General features: G+C 44.3%; 1 protein-coding gene across 3 annotated transcripts in view; it reads left to right on the top strand.

The window, feature by feature from the left end:
- Positions 1 to 19,366, top strand: part of ABTB3 (ankyrin repeat and BTB domain containing 3) — a 175,603-nt gene that overhangs the window by 107,504 nt on the left and 48,733 nt on the right. For all 3 annotated transcript variants that reach the window (XM_054056458.1, XM_054056459.1, XM_054056457.1), the window contains exons 3-4: positions 6,505 to 6,709; positions 18,385 to 18,537. In XM_054056458.1, the coding sequence (XP_053912433.1) occupies positions 6,505 to 6,709; positions 18,385 to 18,537 (358 nt within the window). The remainder of the gene's footprint in view (positions 1 to 6,504; positions 6,710 to 18,384; positions 18,538 to 19,366) is intronic.

Raw genomic sequence — 19,366 nt, 5'->3', positions numbered from 1 at the left:
TTGAATCTGGAATATACTGTGTGCCAAGAATAGCACAGCTTTATGTTTGAAGATACTTTATGCTAAGAATACGTGCACAGTCAGATACATACTAAACACCTTCTAGCATGCACCCACCCTGCTTTCTGCAAACTCCTTTCCTGGCATAGATGGGTCACCTTGAGTTACTGATAGAAGGAGCTCCAGTAAATCATTTTAGGAGAGGTTTTTCTCAAGCACTTTTTGTTCAGCTGACTTTCGAAATGTAGAGATTGATGCAACACCAGAGGCAGAGCAAGCATAGAGGAACAGTGCAGCTGAAATCAAGAGTTTAGGGATCGCTCAGGTGTCTGACTGAGCAGATGGCTGGAGGCAGTCTGCCATGGTTCAGAAGACAGAGTTCAACTACTCATATTCACCTGCATTCATGCGCTTACAGGCATACGATGAGGGTGAGCTGTAGCACTCCATCACTTTGATGCAGAAACCAGAAGCAATGGGGAGGGAGTAAAGGTGAGAGGTTTAGCTACAGTATGGGAAGGATGCAAGATGACCGTGGCTACCAGGCAGCAGTCAATTGAATAGATCTTGATTTATTATCAAGGTTATAATCCGTGTTTTCAATACAGTCTCCCAAAAGCTGGTCCCGAGGCAAAGCTGCAGATCCAAAAGTTTTATACTGAGGTGTGACATGAATCCAGTTCAAGAAAGTGAGTTTTGCACCTGGCTTATGTACTTGTAAGGGGCAAACTTTGGAAAGTACCAGCCGTGCTGTGGAAGCTGGCACCTGGAATGCAGTTCCCTGGTAAAGAATTCTATTCAAGGTCTAGACAGTCCACAGGAGGACATTAAGGGCTCCGAAGGACAGAAATTACTCCAATCTGTGGTTCTGTCCATCTTGTGCAGGAGAAAATGTTCATCCAGGTGGCAAAGTGAAGCAGCAATGCTGCTGGTTGCAACAAGGCCCACTGCAGGGTGTGGTACCTAAGAGCAGGCTATGCATATTCAAGTCATGGACAGCTGGAGGGATGATCAGCATTATTGAACTGATAAGTGCTACCTTCAGGATGTTGTCGTGCTGGAAACATGGCCTGCTGCTGCTTTGCATGATGCCTTAATGGGTCATCATGTTCAAACTGATCTGCGGTGACAACAGATTCCCCTCCTTGCCTTGGACTTTGAAAGAAAGGAAAGATACAGGCCAAAGAACTGTGTGGCTTGTTGGCAGTGTGCAAAAATACTGTCATTAAGTTGTTCCTGTGGTTTTAGGATGCGTTTTTGGAACAAGAAAAACTTGAGGTGGATGCTGCAGAGAGTGACCATGTAAGGATCAGTCCAGCGTCATTCACCACAGGATTGCAATTGTGCGAACAGACCTAGCTGAACGTTTTAGACTGTGGAAGTTATCCCTTTGAAAGCAGTGAGACTTCTCCTAGATGGGTATGACTACAAGATCAATCTGTCACTACGGACCATAAAATCCCACAGGATACTTATCAGAAGTGGACATTAATTTCCTCTTTCTTCCTGCTCTTTTCTTGTTTTTCTATCCTCCACATAAGAAGGATGTGGAACTGTTGGAATGGGCCCAGAGGTGGGCTATGAAGATGATAGGAATGGAGCACCTCCACTATGAGGACAGGCTGAGAGAGTTGTGGTTGCTCAACTTGGAGGAGAGAAAGCTCTGACAAGACCTTATAGCAACCTTACAGTACCTGAAAGGACTACAGGAAAGCTGGGAAAGAACTTTTTACAAGGACATGTAGTGACAGAACGAGGGGGAATGGCTTTAAATTGGAGGGAGGAAGATTTAGACTAAGCATTAGGGAGAAATTCTTCACAATGAGTGTGCTGAGACACTGGCACACTTTGCCCAGGGAAGTTGTGGGTGCCCCATCCCTGGAAGCGTTCAAGGCTGGGTGGGGCCTTGAGCAACCCAATCTAGTAGGAGGTGTCCCTGCCCATGGCAGGGATGATATTTAAGGTCCCTTCCAACCCAAATCATTCTATGATTCTGATTTTGTGATTCTTTTTTCCCCTCCTCTGTTACAAAATTGGAAATAGATGCATCGTTTTTTAAACATTGAGCTCTAAGTTAGTAAAAGTAGTGACAATACCGTTACTGAAGCCGAACACAGTAAAATGCTCCACTGGTCACTGGTGGAGAGGGCTCAAGCTGTCTAGTTGAGTGCTGTATGTTGTTGATATAACGCCCCCATACAGACTGGAACAGCTTAACTTTCTCTGTCACATCACATCTTTGGCTTGAAGTCAGTGAAGCTGTTCCTTGAATATTCAGTATTGCCTTAAACCAGCCCTGTTTCACAACATGTGCATTACATAACATTTTCAATCTTTAAATCAAATGTATGTGGACCTTGTGTTCATAAACCCTGCTGAACCGACAGCTGCAATGATGGGCAAGTCCTGCTTTAGTTGTGGAAAGGATGAACTGCTGGTAGTGGCAGCTCTCCATATGCTATGGTGTGGTGATGGCTTCATGTGTCCTTTGCTAGCCATTGTCCAAGGTGTTTCTCCGCTTGGCTGGCAAGCTCCAGCTTGGAGCTTTGTGGGGCTCTTCCCTGTCCTGACTCAGGGCTGTAAGGCAGTGCTTGGCCTGGGGCTTGCCACCAAACTTTGCTGCCCTCTAGGAGCCTGCCCTCTCATTGTGGCTTCTTAGCTTCAGCAACAAAATATCCTCAAACATTTTCCGCCACTTTGCTGTTCATTTTTTTCTGTGTCTGCCCTGCACAATATGATGTCTTCCTCTCCCTGACTCTGCCAGCAGAGCAGTTTGTGCAGCGGCTGGCTTGGCTTATGTTGCATAAATTGTGGAAGTGTTTATTTGGTTTAAATTAAAAACAAAATAAAATTGGCAAGATCTTTTGTCAGGCAGACTGGCTCTTCAGTCTCTTCCTCAGACGGGTTGCAGGCGGTGGTACCGGGGTGAGAATGAGCACAGGGGACAGTGAGGCAGGGATCCTTGCCAAGCCTCTTGTGTTGTGACGCCACAGCCCTTGGGAGCCACATCTCTGGAGTTACTACTGGGATTTATATTTGTTATAATGTTTTTAGAAATTATGCACTCAGGAATTTATTGGCCTTCCAGATAAACTTAGTTGAGATGCCTGAGACATGTTTTCAGGGCCAAAAAAGATGCAGAAGAGGCACTAATGCTGCAAGCAGGTAGCCTTCCCTTGTGAGTTGGTGTAGCCGGATATGGTTCTGAAGAGCAGAGATGTCTCACACAACATGATGAAGGGATGTTGCCTCTCTACACTTGGCCATAAATTCAAGGTTGCCCTCAGTGTTCAGATGTACTGTGGCTTTTACAGCTGTCAAGAAGAGCAAATATATGATGCAACTTGAGTTGGCAGCTGCTGAAGACCAGACCAGTGAGTCCCATCATGGAACTGGTTTCATGTCTGTGGGGTTTGGGATGCCCTGGCCAGAGAGCTTCAGATCTTGGTGTGTTCTTTGGAAGCAAATGGAGAAGCAAAAGCATATTAGGAAGGGCAGAAGCAGCAGGAGTGGTAGGGATTAAAACAACACAAGTGCATCTTGAACCAGATGTTACACTACTTTACATTTTACAGAGTATGTTTAAGTACTGCCATATAGTATGTGCATGTGCCTGTCAGCTCTCTCCTCCCTTCTCGGCACTGATCCTAGTGCACAGATATGCTAAGGCAGAATCTCTGCCCTAAAGATTTTGTACTGTAACTGGATGCAGCTGGAGGAGGAAAAGGGTACCAGGACGTGCAGTGGCTTGTCTGAGGTTACACAGTGAAATAAAATAGAGAGCAGTAATTCCTGTCCTGCCTCCAGTGCTCTGCCTGTTGGATACCAACATCCAGCAGTTTTTTGTGCTTACTCACTGTCTTCTGTGAAGCTGGATGCTTTGAAGTTATTGATTGTTTAACCTTTGAGTTGTCTCTGATGGAGGAATGTTGTAATAACTGTTAATATAGCAGTTATTTGAAACATAACCAGAGATAACATAGCAAAGGCAAAAGCAAGATCTAAGCCAATCAGTTCTTGGTATAATGTAATTAAATGCGGCTTAAACATAAAAAGCATTAGTTCAGCTTTCATGGCATGAATTGGTTTGGGTTTCTTAAGAGCAGCTGAGGAAATACAGAATAGAAGTGTGAACTCCTGATCATTTTGAAATAGATGGGAGCTTTGCCATTGATTTCAGCAAGACTCGCGTTCCTCCAGCCTTGCATCAGCAGAGATGCTGAGCTGCCCACCCTGCCTACGTCATTCTTGCTTTCTGCTTTCCCTCCTTACTCACTGTGCAGCTTCCTCTGGTGCTGGATGTGTCATCAAAGTCGCATAACCCCAGCACTCAGGGAGGAATGGGGATGAAGTAATTCTGCTGCCAGAATCTGGACCTAAATTGCATCCTGATTTTTATTCATCGTTGGATATAAAGATTACTTGTGTGCTTAACTTTAACCACATGCTGTAGTGCCATAGTGGCTTGGGTCTGCAAAGGCTGAATTGAGTGCAATTCCTTTTTTCGCTGCTTTTGCTATTACTGTCAAAGCTGGATGTAGCAGCCAGCACGTCTATGCAATCTTTTTGCCTTCTGGAGAAAAAGGGAGGAATTTACTTTTGCTATCAGCAAAGTTGCTAGCATTTCAATTGGCCCTTGCAAGGCTTAGAAGTGCATGTCTGCTGTGACAGAGTGGGCTGAGTGAATGGGGTCCCAGACTTTCCTGCTGCTGTGGTTGCCTGCAGATAATTTTCTGCAGGACTAGGGAATCATCTCAGCGCCACATCTGTTTTTGCCAAGGACCTGATCCTGCAAGCTTTCCGCATGCACAGATTCTCTCGTAAATTATGAGCATGCAGAGCTTCAAGATTGATCCTGTCATGACAATTTCCTGGCAGAGGGAAAAAACAGAAACTATTTTTAAATGAAAGCTTTGAATTGGATGAATATTGCAGAGTGCGGCAAAAAATTGTGTCAAAACCCTGAAATCATGGACTCGGCAGTTTTCTCATGCCAGTGGTTTTCTTCTCTTCATGGTTTTAAGGCTGTGTTTTTGGAGGACTGGGCTAAGCATTTTTCAACAAGACGTTTCTATTCTCCTTGGTGCACGTTATTGCAGCAGCATTTTCTGTGTGAGTCAGGCTGGAGAGAGGTGATGTGCTGTGATGTGTTCACAGGGGTGAACAGCACACTGCCTTGCACACAGTCAAAATGGTTCTCCCTTAAGTTTGCCCAGGAGTTCATTATTCAGCCTCCTCCACACCCCAAATTTGGTTTTATTTTCCTACTCATATTGGTGTACATTTCCAAATCTTCCTTCCAAGTTTTAGTGCTCAGTAGTCACTTGGGAAAAGCAAATAAGAGAAGGCATGTGACTTCTTTTTAACACTGGAAAATTATATCCTCTTTTCCCCATCACTCGCTTTTGAATAGTTTAAGAATGACCCAAAGGGCTCTTGCTCAGATTTTCACTTAAAATAAACCATCTCATTTGATCTGGGATCATTATTTCCCCCCAGAGCACTCTCAGAGTGATTTGAACATGTGAAAACAGGCAGTTTATAACCACAATTGTTTCCTTTCCTTTGATAGAGTGGTCACTAGTCAACAAACGTAAAATTCACTGCCTAGAAGGGAGAGGCTTTAGTTAATTAGTTACAGTCAGTACTGTGCTAAGAGACTCACTGCTGCTTGCCTGTATGTTTGCTTGCTGGCTTTGTTCATCCCAATCCACATAGTGGGGCTGATTTCCCATACTTGTCCTGCCCAGAACCCACATCAGCGCAAGGGAGATGATGAGCATCTTTCTCTTGGGCCATTTTCTGTGCTCTGGAAACGCGAGGGCCTGAGTAAGCCTACTTCATCACGGGTTTTGCTCTTCTACTAGCATGAACATTTCCAGGCCCTGCCTGGATTTACACATTGTCGTTTTGGTTGCATATTTCCGGTATTGTCTTTTAGCAGTTCCCTCTCCCTGCTCCGCTCCACCTTATTTTTTCACTTATGGGTCCTTTTCCACACTCCTGCAGTGTTCCGTGCATTATCTGACTGCCTCCTTCCTTGTTGCAAGGAGCTGTGTATCGCGGCTGCTCTCTAACCAGGAGTATGTGGCTTTTGGTGCTACTCTTCATTGTCCCCACTGGCCTTTTTTGAGACTATAGGGTTTTGGCAGCCTCCAGGGGCTGCCTGTAGGTAGCTGTGACCCCAGCCCTGGCGTACTGCCTTTTCTGCTACTGAGGCTGGCCAGCCTGATGCTGCCTGTACACCATGTTTGCAGAGACCCATCCCCTGCAGTGCTTAGAGGGTTTGTCTGCAGCACAAGTGTTTCACGCCATACTGTGTACACTGGGCAAAGTCTGACCTGGCTATGAGCAAAGCACAGGATGCTGTACTACCCTTTACTGTTTGCATATGTGAGGTTAAATGAAAGGGAAAACCAACATGGCATGCCTTTTGGTGTGAAAACTTTGGAGAGAGGCAGCTGGGAAGCCTGTCATTCACCCAACTTTTGGTTTTTTTTCTAGGTGACCTTGTGTCTCGAGCAATGCATCACCTCCAGCCCCTCAATGCCAAGCAGCACGGGAACGGGACACCGATGCACCAGAAGCAGGGATCACTCTACTGGGAGCCAGAGGCACTTTACACTCTCTGCTACTTCATGCACTGTCCGCAGATGGAGTGGGAAAACCCCAACGTGGAGCCGTCAAAAGTGACTCTCCAGACCGAGAGGTAAGAGTTACTTGCACGGTGTTTAATGCCATGGTGAAGAGGTTTTTTTAATAAATCAGCCTGGCTGGCTAATTGGTAATTACAGTTTGCGCGGAGAGGCTGTGGAGCAGTCTGGTTTGGTTTAGGATCACCTCTTTGAAATTCATTTCTCTCGCCTAAGCGCTGCATGGCTGACCCAATATATATCAAAAGTGACACCCAGTGGCTACATACAGCAAATTGGTTCCAGATGTGCACTCGGGAGAGATTTCCTTCTCCTTTCGTTGTTGCTCAACTATTCTGTGTTTTGAAAAAGAAAATGAGAACTTCTATTTCTGGCCTAGCAGGTTTGGGTTTAAACGTGTTTTTTCTATGCGTTAATAGGGCTCGACAGCTGCAATTGTGGAAGTGGAAAATGAATAGAGTAGTGTGCGGAAAGGAGAGGTTGTTAAAGATCCTAGGCTCCAGCCATGCTGAGTACCGGGGCACAGGAGAAACCTCAGGGCTGTCCCAGCCCAAGACGTGGCAGGCTTCAGCTCTGCTGCTGTTGTACCCTCTCCAGGGATGGCCAAGGCAGGGGAGGCACACCTGAGGTGACTCAAGGTTTGCCATAAGGTGAGAAGGAGACGCCACTGAAGTCAATGATGGATTTACCAAATGCTGGTGGGCAGGCAGGGTGTCCAGTGCAGGGCAGCTCTGCACCCAGGCACTGCAGAAAGCGACCGGGACAACTTGCTGGCCAACAAAACAAAGCCATCTCCTGTCAAAAACCTCAAGCAACACAAGTCTATTACTTTTGTGCAGAGGCACACTGTGCTATTTCCTTGCTACACTTTTCTCCACCCCTAAACCGTGCTTCCCCAGTACAGTGATGAGAGGAGTGGCTGGTGCTTGGAAAGTGCTGGATGCTCATTTTTAGGGTGGGTATCATGGTGGTGCAAATGCCAACTGCTTTTTCAAGCTGGGCTCCACATTTACATCCCAATGTATATATCATGTGTGAGCCAAACTTGTAATTTGCACATGTGCCCAAAGAGTTGTTCGTGCAGGGCTTGGTTATTGTTTCAGTATGAGATCTGCATCTCAAAAGCAGCATTTGAGAGTCTCATCATATGTATAATCATAAATGGTGTATATATAATTTGATATCTTAATTGAAATACTTTTGTATTGATTCACACAAAAGCATGCAAGATGAAATTCTGGCATTAATGATGTTACTGGGAATTTTGCCATTTGCCTTTGGATGGCATTTTGTTTCTTTTCAAGTTTGGGTCGCTCCGTGAGCATGTTTGTAGCTTTTTGTTCTATTGTTTCCCAAGTATGAAAAAAATCAGAGAGGAAATTATAAGAATCCAGAATTTTCTCGTTTTTCTAAATTATTTTTAATTTAATGATTTGCCATCCAGCCTTGTTATTGCAGAAGACCTAACTCATGTCCAAGAGTGGTTAGTATGCACAAAATACAACCAAAATTAGGAAAAAAAAAATGCCTGATCTGTAGTTCCCATCTGTGGGAGTAATGTCACTGGACCAGTGGGAATATAAAGGTGAATAACACTGAGGCTCGTGTTTTGTAAGATTTCTGCAGACTTGCCTGTGGAAAGTGAAAAGGGCAGGAATATTTGAAAAATCACTTTTAGCATTTGCTTTAATAGGTTTTCCTTTCTCTGAGGTCACCTTAATACGTGTTCCCTTCGTTAGAGCACTTGAAAGAACGATTATTTAAAGCAATTGTTCTTCTTTGCTTTATTTTGAATCCTCCATCTGGCAAGTTGTCTTCCTTTGGCAGGGCAATTTAACAACTGTGGTGTGTGGTTAGGGCCAGAGCAAAGTACTTGGTGTTATTGCCAAGAGCTTGTGGTCACTTTTGGAAAGAGCAGATACTCCTCCTGTTGCCTAATCAAACATGCGTTAGTACTTAGCGCTGGTGTGGGAGCGATGCAGGGTTAAGCATAAGCCTGGATATTTCCATGGGGTTGTGCTCTGGAGCTTCACCAGCTGGATGTAACAATCCTGTGCTGCTCAGAAAGGAGACCAGTGAGGTCTACTTCTCTTTAGCGCTCTGAGGAGCCTTCCTATTTATTTCCTATCTTTTTTTTTTAATGTGCAAGCATGCTTCGTTGTCCATGACTTCTTTTTGGTGGTTTCTCTTTTTGTGATGGGGTTTTTGCGTGTTGTGGGGGAGCAGTTTTGTTAAACATGACATTTTTATATGCAGACTGTTTGACAGCTTTGTGCCTTACTACATGTCGCATTCCCTCTCTTCGTTTCCAGCTACAACAAACACTTTTATATTGGAAGAAGGCCAGAAGGAAGCAGGGAGGTCCAGGTGACTTCCTCCATTCTTGGCCCCTCTGTGTCCCCGTTGGTGCAGAGAAGCCAGGTCTGTGTGGATCTGGCCATAGACAGCTTTTTCATGAAATTGGAGTTGTCCTTGGCTCATGTGAAGCCAGCTTGGCTAACATCTTGGCTCCCTCTTCCCCTGACAGTGCATGCCCAGGGTGGAGAGGGTTGCAGGATGCAGCCAGATAGATCCCCCAGCACTTGCAGGGCTCCATGGCCCCTTCAGAGCTGCTCCCATCCTTCACACCTATTTCTAGCTCAACTGGATTTTGACTCTGAACTGGGTTGAGTTAGGGAGCTGCAAAGATTCTGCGTGTCCTTCTGTGGAGGTGAGTGCAGGAGAGAAACTGGTACAGTGGCAGTCCTGCCTGGCTTAGCACTTTCCAGCACACAAAACGGTACCTCCCTTGGAGTCTTGCGGGACACATAAAATGAGATGTTTGCCTTTGAATAAATCCAGCGCTTTGTTTCTAAGAAGTGCTTTCTAGGGAGTGTTTCTCTGTGTTTGCTCTTCATGGAGGTAAAGAAATGAGAATATGGTGTGTTTTAAATACTGTTTATCTTTACATAAAAATAAAAGGGAAGAATGGTTAAATAGCAAAGCTCTTGTGTGTGTTGGGGAGGCTGCTTTCATGAGAGGGGGAAGTGGTGGAAAGTGGCTAGGATTGCTCAGAAAACCTGGAGGAAATTCCCCACTTCCTAAATGCCAAGAAACCCAACCATAAGATGGATGTGTGACTCCCTCCCACCCAAAATTTGTATTCTTTTTTCAATCCTGTCACTTTGGAAGACTTTTTGTCTGATTTTTTTTGTCTATGTTTTTGGCACCAGCACAAGCCAGTGCTGCTGGGGTAGATTATCTAATGACCCCAGCTACCATATAGGTGGCTGTTTTGGCAGGCATGGAGGTAGAGAAGGGTGTTTGGACTTGTTTATGAGGATTTAGAAAGCTGTTTTGGCATGCATGGAAATACGTGGAGGGTTGTGGGGTAGACCTGTTTGTGGGATCTCCCTTCCCTAATGCACCGAGCCATGACATGGTGGCAATAGTTGTCTTGTTCTGGGTGTTGCCTGTGAAAGCAGTGCTCCTATGATGCTTCCACCTATGGGTGGCCGTGGATTATAAAGGTTTGTTCATTCCTTTGCTTTCCCATGAAGTTAAAAAAAAAAAAAAAAGAAGAAGAAGAAATTATAGATGAGCCTACTGTTACCAAGATTTCTTTCTTGCTTACTGCTTCTGGTTTAATAAAAGGATCTGTCCGGTGGTCCTGTTTTGCTTCTCAGCCTTTATAACACTTCCAAAATTATTGCAAGTAATTTCTTAAGCACCGGAAAGCACAGAATCTGTAGTTGCAGATTTGTGTGGTGTTTTTTTTTCTTAAGTGGTTCCTTACCCAGTTCTATCCACAGCTGTATTGACAAAGTCCTCATTACTTCCTAACTCTCCATGTTCCCCATTAACAACTCATTGAGAAGCAGCAGCTCAGCAGCTCAGCCGGTCCAGAACCACCCATTAATTCTGCTCACATGGCAGCAAAGTTCCTTCTCCAGCATTTCCTCTGCTACTCCACCACGGAGGAGCATTAACTCCCTGTACCACCCAAAAGCCTTTAGCTTTCCCCCTTGGGTCTTAATTGAGTTGGTGGATACGTGCCTGGATTTAACCTTCTCCTCACTTTTCCATCACTATTTTTCCTTGTATGTGGAGCAATCGCTTAGGAAACTCCCATGGGCTATTGCTTGCGTTTTATTTTTCTGCCTGCATTGCACACATGCACGCACAGATACACAAATATGCACATCCCCTGCACATGCTCACACATCCAAATTGTAGCATGTAGTCATTTGTGATTAATGGGAAAGGTTTGGTTTAGCAACTGAATTTAGTTTCATGCTTTGGATAGTTATTAGTGTACCTGGCTAATTAACAGAATACAACCCTCTTACTGAGAGGAATATTCTGTTGCTATAAAATAACCTGAAGTCATCTAAAGCACCTTCATAACTGGTATGGCCATGTCCATTGCACAGTTTATACCTATAGAACAAGTTCAGTAAGAAGATAAATAGGGAAATGTGTCCTTAATTTAAATTCTCGTGTGGTGCAAACTTCATGGGTAAAACAGTCTCCAACAAGGGCCATCAGAGAGTGGAGGGAGTGCTGGGGAATGCTGATGAAGAAAGGTAAAGCGCTAACACTGGGAATGAAGAAGTCATGCTATGAAACCTGAATGAACCTTCCAATATATATCTGAAGAAGGGATTACACATGCTTGATGTGCCGGTATGGCATAAACCTATGTAGCCCTATATAGTTTTATCCACTACTTAATTGAAAATTTCAGGTGGTAAAACTGTGGCCTCACTGAACTCAGAAGTAACACCATGGTTGATTTGACCGGGAGCCACTGAAAAGAAATCCCAAATCCATCCTTAGTGCAAATCCTCTAGATTTGCATCCTAAATACAGACTTCCCACTTTTTAAAAATCCCTTCAGAAATGGTATTGGCTGCTGACTGCACGTTACAAGAAATAGTTCAGGCAGTATTTGTAGCTCAGCTGTCAGACAGTATATCCTTGCTGGGTTGGGACTGTGTTTTACACCTAATTTATCAAGTTAAACTTATGCTGTCCGTGGGATGGCTATAGGTTTTTTTTAAATAGAGAAAATTCCATGCAGCACTGCGAGAACCCAGTTCATTACCCAGGCTGTTCTGCACCACACTCCTAATGCTAGCATCTCTTCAGGGGTTTATACCACAGACAGTCATGTCAAATCTGATGTCAAAACTGCCTAGGAAGTATTTTCCCATTGTGGTTGCTGGCCATGTCATCATTTTGACTCAGTCACATTTCAAGTCTTGGCAGTTAATGTTTTTAATGCAGGAAAGGCCACAGAAGTGGCACATTCAAATGGTAGATGTGAGTTCAGAAACTGACTTGCAGATAACCTTGTGCGGAATCTGGAGCACTAGTATATGAAAGCATAAGGGTAAACCCTCCCTCCACCTAGGTGGGTCTCACTAAAGCTTGCCTGAAAGCCAGGAGAATTGATTCTTCACCCTGAACAAAATGAATTAGCTTTTTCAGGAACTGATTACTTGAATCACCTGTAGCTGGGCATCTGGGGTAGCAGAGGAGCTGACTAGCTTGAGACAGCTGTGTGGGCACTGGGTCCCTGAGCCAGGAGCGGGTGTGGCAGCATTCTGAAGGCATCGGAAAGTATTTCCTTGCTCTGAGGACAAGTAGATTATGGTGTAAATACAAAATATGAGTCTTACGGCCTTAAAACCCATCTGAAATGCATGCTAACCATTGAAAAACACATGCTTTTCTATTCTCCGATAACACTAAAAATGGACTAGCATTGCATACATGGTTTCATCATATATTCTGAATGAAAACTGAGACCTGCAAATGTTTTTCCAATTTGCACACTGGGGTTATCTTTAAAAATCACCCATGAAAACATAAACAAAAACCCACAAATAAATTAGAAGACCTTTTCATAATGTTCAAGTTGCCGATTCTGCAAGCAGAACCATCTCCCTAGCTTTGTCTAGATGGGCTTTTCCTTGCGAAAGTACAGGATTCTTCTTCTCAGAAGCGTGCTCTTAACTCTAAAATTGCAAAGAGCATCAGTAAAACAGCAGTGACATGCATGAAGCACTTTGGCTGCCATTGCCACACAGGTTTGCAGTCACCACTCCTTGGCTGGGGTGAACGAAGAACTACCTAACAGCATCCTCCACAGTAGCTAAAGGATCCTGCAAACAGAAATCATCCGAAGCAATTGCAATAATTGAACCATACAGAAGGTGTTTAAGTTAAAGCAAGCTCAGGTCTATACAGCTGGTGAAACTGAGGGAGGAACACCTCCTGTCAGCTGTAGGAACACATATCCTAGTAGCATCATCCGTCAGGAATTTCTGCATTCCCATTGTGATGCAGACAATCATGCCAATCCTCTCCATAGCAGTTGATTTTAAGACATACAATGAGTGTGTGAGTGTGTGGTGGGGCAGGGGCAGGGCTTGGCTTCTGCAGAGCGGTGTGAGGTGCCCTTGGAAGTAGAGAGGCTGCCCTGCTGTACTTGAAACAGTAATTTTTTCTTTGAGCACTGTGATTATTTGGGGAAATTTCTTATGCATGCTTGATGAGCTCTTGAACCTGGAGCACACTGCAGGCTCTGCTGCGAGCAAGGTGCTGGTGGCCTGACTGGGATTTGTGAGCCACAGCAGCGGAGAAGGAACAAGCCTAGGTGAGGAGCACTCAGAGGTGATGAGGATGCTATCAGGAAGATGGTTCTCTGCATGCCAGAGAAGGTGACAAGCAATAGTCCCTCCTTTGGGACTCTTGTCACCTAGCAAAAATTGTTAGGGAGTCACCCACCAGAATGAAGCTTGGAAGGAGCCATTCCCATAATGGGAACAGGGAGGAAAGAGTGAGACAGGACACCACTTTCCTGGCAAGAGGTGTCTATCCAAAAAGGTGGATTATTCTGCAAGGGAGAATGAGCAACTGGAGAGAAGAAGAACTGCTTAACCTCCTGGGAAATCAAGAAAAAGAGTTTAGATGTGCATGGTGGCCCTGGTCTCGAAGGACTGGGTAGCAAGGTGGATCATGAAGTCAAGGTCAGTGAGCAGCTGGTAGTTTGCACCCTGCAAATGTGTTATGGACAGAAAAAACAGAACCAGGGTTTATTTGGAGCTGGGATTTGTAGGAGTGCTAGCCCTAGTGCTTTGCAATGTCGGTCTCCTCTCAGACCACACAAAAATAATGCGGTGTCCTATTACATTTTACGTTGAACGTTTCTCATGCTTTTCCATCCAACAGTTTCTTCGCTTATATACAGGTATACTGCCACTGATAGCAATAATAATAGTAACAACAACAACAATAATAATAACAATAATAATAGTTAAGCCTGAGCTATTGCACATGCATGATGGAACTTTTAATATCTCTGTCTGCCAGCATGCCATGGAGGGAAATGAGGAGCAGCAGAGCACTACCACAGACGTCTCAGAAGGAGAGTAGGTTTGGGACAAAAGGTGGCATGAGTGGAGCAGGTTATGCCTTACATTAAGCCCCCTCCAATAACATCTGCTTTCCTCATGAGCCATTTTGTAATTCTAGGAGTCTCAGAGACATCAGCCCTGCAAAAAAATGAGAGAGGTTTGAGATCTGATGAGACACAGAGGGGTTGCTGGCATGTGGAGTGGTCCTCAGCCAGCTCCAGAGAGGAGGGTGCTGCAGGGAGGCATGGATGGGTGCCAGTGGGAAGCTGTCATGTCCAAGGGCAATGCAGAGACGTACGTGTGATATCTGGGACAGGAGAGGAAAGTAAGGAAGGCGAGCAGCCAGCCCTCACTGGGGAGTGCTGGCTGGGTGTTGCCAGCAGATGTCTGCAAGGCACAGGAGCTTCTGGGTTCTTGAGCCATCCTGAAATAGCTGTGAGAGAAGGGCATGGGGCAGCAAGAAGGAATGAGGAGAGATGCTGTGTAGAGGGAGGAGATGGCAACGTAAGGGTTCATGAGGCTCTGATAATTCCTCTTTCTGTTTTAGTAGGGATCCAGAGAGGGAGGGCAGATTTCAAGAAGAGCCAGGTGTCTCCTTGCCAAGGATAGGGAAGACAGTGCCCTTTGGGATCTGCTTTTTGTTGGCCTTCCTCATCCCTCTCCCAGGTCTTTTGCATGGAATGGAGATTGTTCTGTGCAGAGACCTCTCCCTGCATCCCCATCTGGCATGTTTTTCCTCTTTGGTAACAGTTCTGGAAAGTACTAAGCCTGTGCCATAATCCTTCTTTTATTTTGGACATTACTTAAATTCATGTGTAACTTTGAATTGCAGTGAATTAAAGAGGATGGGAGTATGCTTTTAAAGTTAAGCATGGGCACAAAGATGGGCTGGAGGGAGGAGATCAGAGTGCTTGCTGGCCCACACCCCTGTAAGGTGATTCTGCAGCATTTGAGTTGCTCCTGACTTCCTGCATCGTTCAGGCAAAGTCAAGCCCATCACGTTCCTGCCATGGTTAGATTGATTAAGGCTTGTGCTTCCAAAACATATAAGTAGGTGACTTAATCTGCTACGTATCAGCTCTGGAACACAAAAGTACCCTAGTCTCCTGATTTTTACCTGCCTTTGTACAGCAGAGATAAACCAACATATACAACAATGATATGATGCATTTGCATAACCTGTTTTTGCATGGTGTCATTTGAAAAGTGAAATCTGTCATACTGATGTCTCACATTGTCTTGTGGGTTCTCACCTCCCTGCAGCTTTGTGTTCCTCTTTTCTCCTTTGGCACACAAATAGCAATTAAAAAAAAAAATCCCCTTCACGTGATGCATAGACTCTTGAAGGGTATTTTTAACCTATTGCACTCAACCATATTTAGTTCTCTTCTCAAAATACAAATTCTCTGACATGCTCAGATATGCAGTGATTCGGGGCAGGGAGGGGTTGCCTTTGACAAAGAAATGTAATATATTCTGAGTGAACTGCGTGTCCTCATGTATGAGGTGAAATTGGCTTTTAGGGAAAATCCCCATGCTTCTGCTGAACACCAATTCTCTGCCCTTTTGGGATTTATTGCACCAAATAGTGACATTCGTTTCTCTGTTGAAGTTTGCAAGACCAGGAATGAAAACTACAATTTTATAGCTCAGTTCTCACAGTTCCTGTAAACGATTTTATTTGTTATGCTCCTTACTGTGGTGGGGCAGATCTTCTGCTGAATGAGTTTCTGACTTGCATGACAGCTGAGAAAAAAGCATTAACCCCTGAACCCCCTGTTAAGGCATGGCACTCTGCTCCTCTGTTTGCCCAGCAGACGTTTTAGGAAAGCTCCATAAAACCCTGTCTTCATTTCTGTGATCCGGACCATGTTCACTCATGCAAGCCAAAACCTAGAATTGAATTTCCTTTTAATTGTTTTCCTGGCACCAAGTTTCACACTTCCAGTGCGATTTTCAGCTCCCTTGCTGTAGATCAGCAAGTGATGAAAAGGACTCCCACTGATCACTTGTCCCCAGCTGCTGAACATCACGGTAGAGAGTCCTTTCTGCTCTGAGGACACATAAAGCAAGTGACTTGCTTCCCAGGTCATCTACCAGGAGTAGACGCACCCTGGCTTCCCTCCTCTCCCTCAGACCACTGCCACCATCATGGAAAATGAGCTGTGTTGTGGAAATCGGAGCTGTGGGAGATGATGTTCTGTCTTTATCTGCCTCCTTGTATGACTGCGGCAGGTCTGGGGAGAGCAAAAAGCCTTGGAAACAAATGCAGCCTGGTCTTGAGGTGATGGTGATGTGTTTCAGTAAAATAATGGGGAAAGTGGCAAGTCAGCCAAAGATGTCATATTTCAAAAGCAGGTTATTAATTTAAGCGATGAGATTTGGGAACCCTGTGTCCCAGGGAAAGTTAGTGGCCTCAGGGCTTCTCTGTCCTTCGGCGCTTTGGAAATACATTATCCTTCCTTAAGGATATTAATATCAGAGCTATATAAAGTCAAATCTTCAAAAGAGAAATAAATGGCATAAAGAGCTATAAATAGGAAAAGGATATTCCAGAATCAACATTCTCTCAGGGTAGATCCTTTTGGGGTAAAGTTATGTTTCAAAAAATTAAAGTATTTGCCTACTGGGCACCTAAACCAGGCATCACTTTTTGTTTGTTTTTACCCACTGAGTAAAGGGACCATGTAAGGGAAAGCAAGTAAGGGAAAGCAATATCAAATGAAAAGGAGAAGTGAAAAGTGCAAAGGTAGGGGATGATGCTGCACTAAGAGGAACGTTTCCAATATTAGGATGATATATTGAGCTAATAAACAGAGGGAATATGGGAATATACAGTTAAAGAGGAGGGGAAAGAGAGCCACATAGGAAATGAGATTAAAGAAAAAGGTTCAGGAGGAGAAGGTAATAGTAGGTTAATTACAGACATTCCTTGAGGACAGTAGTAATTTGTAAGTTTCATCTCCTTTTTTTTTAAAAAAAAATAATTATAGTAGTCTGTTAACATCCCTTAGCCATGGTATCTATTCCACAGTGTGGATGGTAAGAGTTTCACTGTGTCTAAATAATTTTTAACAGTCCTGACTAAACACAGGACTTTCACTATAGCTTTCAAGTAGCTCTTAGACAGATTTATTATTTTTTAATGATTTTCCAATTTTTAGAACTCTCTAGTGTATTTTTATGAAGAGGGATTTCTTCTACCCATAAACACTCATTTTGGACACCACAGCCAGGAGGTGAAGCAGGCACAAAAACTTACTGGGGGTGGGAGGGCAGTTGCTGTAGCCTGCATTGCTCTGGCGATTTTGTCCACTTTGACATAACCAGTCAAAATGGACAGTGACCAGTGACCTTCCAAGATGCTCCACTGCTCAGCAGTTTTATCCCCAAACTATAGGACTTGAGGTTATGGTCCTCATTTAAGATTTGGTATCTTTCTCTTAGTCCCGAAATAATTTTTAGCTTAGATGGAGCAAACTGTATGCTGTGTGTTACACCTAAGGCTTGGACAGTTCTCGCTAGGATAGGTCTTGTGAAGTGAAGATAGTGTCCATGCTTTGCTAAAGTCGAGGCTGTGGATCAGAGACCCGCTATCCACTTTAGGGGGCAGGTTTGTGTATTTTTGCTCAAGTGCCAGAAGAGCTGGTACCCCAAGGTGTAGTGGTTTGATGCTGCTAAAAGTGAAACAAAACAGTCCGATTTTTGATGCTGCTCACAGATAACCTCAATAATAAAGCGGGACCAGCTGCAAAGTTCCCTACTTTCAGCACGGAGCACAAGATGCACATTGCATTGGTAGGAGATACTGGAGGCTTCACTTACACATCACCTCTCCATCCCTGGCATCCTGGGGTCAGGGCATCCCCACTCTCTGCCCTGGTTCATTCTCCCATCCGTATTGCAAAGTGGCTGGGGAGTGTACCCAGCCCAGTGCATCAACCAGAGCAGGACATGGTCCTGGGTCAGGCTCCAACCCTCTTTTTGGGATACACTATGCAAAGGATCAGCAGGGAGGACAGGCTTGCCAGGTGGGTGCACTAACCTCCCAAGAGCCCCACAAAAGAGCGTGGCTCACAAATCTCACTCTTCAAATAATTCTGCTTTCTAGACAGGGTGAGACATTTTGATACAGGTCTGCTTGAAATTTGCTGATCCAGTTTGTTCTCCTGTGCTTTAGTTTTGCTTGTTTCCTTCTCTCTCTCTATTTATATTCTCACACATATATATACACATATTCACACACACACACCCCCACCCTCTCTCTCTGTATACCTGCTATTTTGATGCTATTGTACCATAGCATTCATGTCTGTGTGCTTTCCCAGGCCGTTCATTGTGCTGCCTCCCCTGATGGAGTGGATACGGGTTGCCGTGGCTCACGCGGGGCACCGTCGCAGCTTCTCGGTGGACAGTGATGACGTACGGCAGGCAGCGAGGCTCTTACTGCCGGGAGTTGACTGCGAACCTCGACAGTTAAAGTAAGTCCACAAAAAATAATCAGCTGCTTTCTGCAAAATGTGCATCTCTTTCCTAGTGCCAGTGAGTGAGCAGGCAGGCAGAGGGCTCTGTTATTGCCTCGAAAGGTGCATGGATACTCTAGCATATTGCTGTGTGCATTGCAAAATCGGCTCCTGGTATTTGCTCACATCCGTGGATAAGCTGGTTGCATGGTAATGGGTGCCTGAATATCTCACAGCTGGATCGAGCCCATAATCTGCTCATCAGATATTACCTGGTCGTGTTTTTTTTCTTTTACTGTTAGGTTCTTCTTGCTAATGAGGGGCTGAAACATTCTGCTAATTGTCTGCTTCACGTTATTTTGCTATAAAATACTGAGATGTAATTGGCAGGGCTGCAGATATTTTTCAGTGCTTTGTTTTCAACATTAATGCTTAAAGGGCACATTTAAACTTATAGGTAAGACTACCTCTTGCAGTAAAACTGTATTTTTTATGCTAATATCTTTTCAAATTACTTGTAAATGTCAGCCTAGATAATTTGGCTTTTCGTGTATGAAATGTGACCTTTTGGTTTTGTAATGAAGCCTTGAAGTATTTATTGGTAGGATATGTTTTTAGTGTCTGTTTTGCCTTATTATTATGTACATGTATAAAAGCATGATCTAGGGCTGTTCCAGAGTCAAGTATATATTTGTTTTTTATTTTCGTATGAAAAGGCATTCTGAATCTGCCAAAATAGAAATTGCTCACTGCTATTACTTCACAAATTTGTACATAAACACCAGTTTTCAGCAGTTTACCTTCTCGTAGAGCAGTAGATGCATTCTTTCTGGCAACACAGAAAGCA

This window comes from Cuculus canorus, chromosome 1 (genome assembly GCF_017976375.1).
Source record: "Cuculus canorus isolate bCucCan1 chromosome 1, bCucCan1.pri, whole genome shotgun sequence".
NCBI classification, from domain to species: domain Eukaryota; kingdom Metazoa; phylum Chordata; class Aves; order Cuculiformes; family Cuculidae; genus Cuculus; species Cuculus canorus.
The sequence above is the reverse complement of the archived record's forward strand: the minus strand, read 5'-3'. Positions and strand labels throughout refer to the sequence as shown.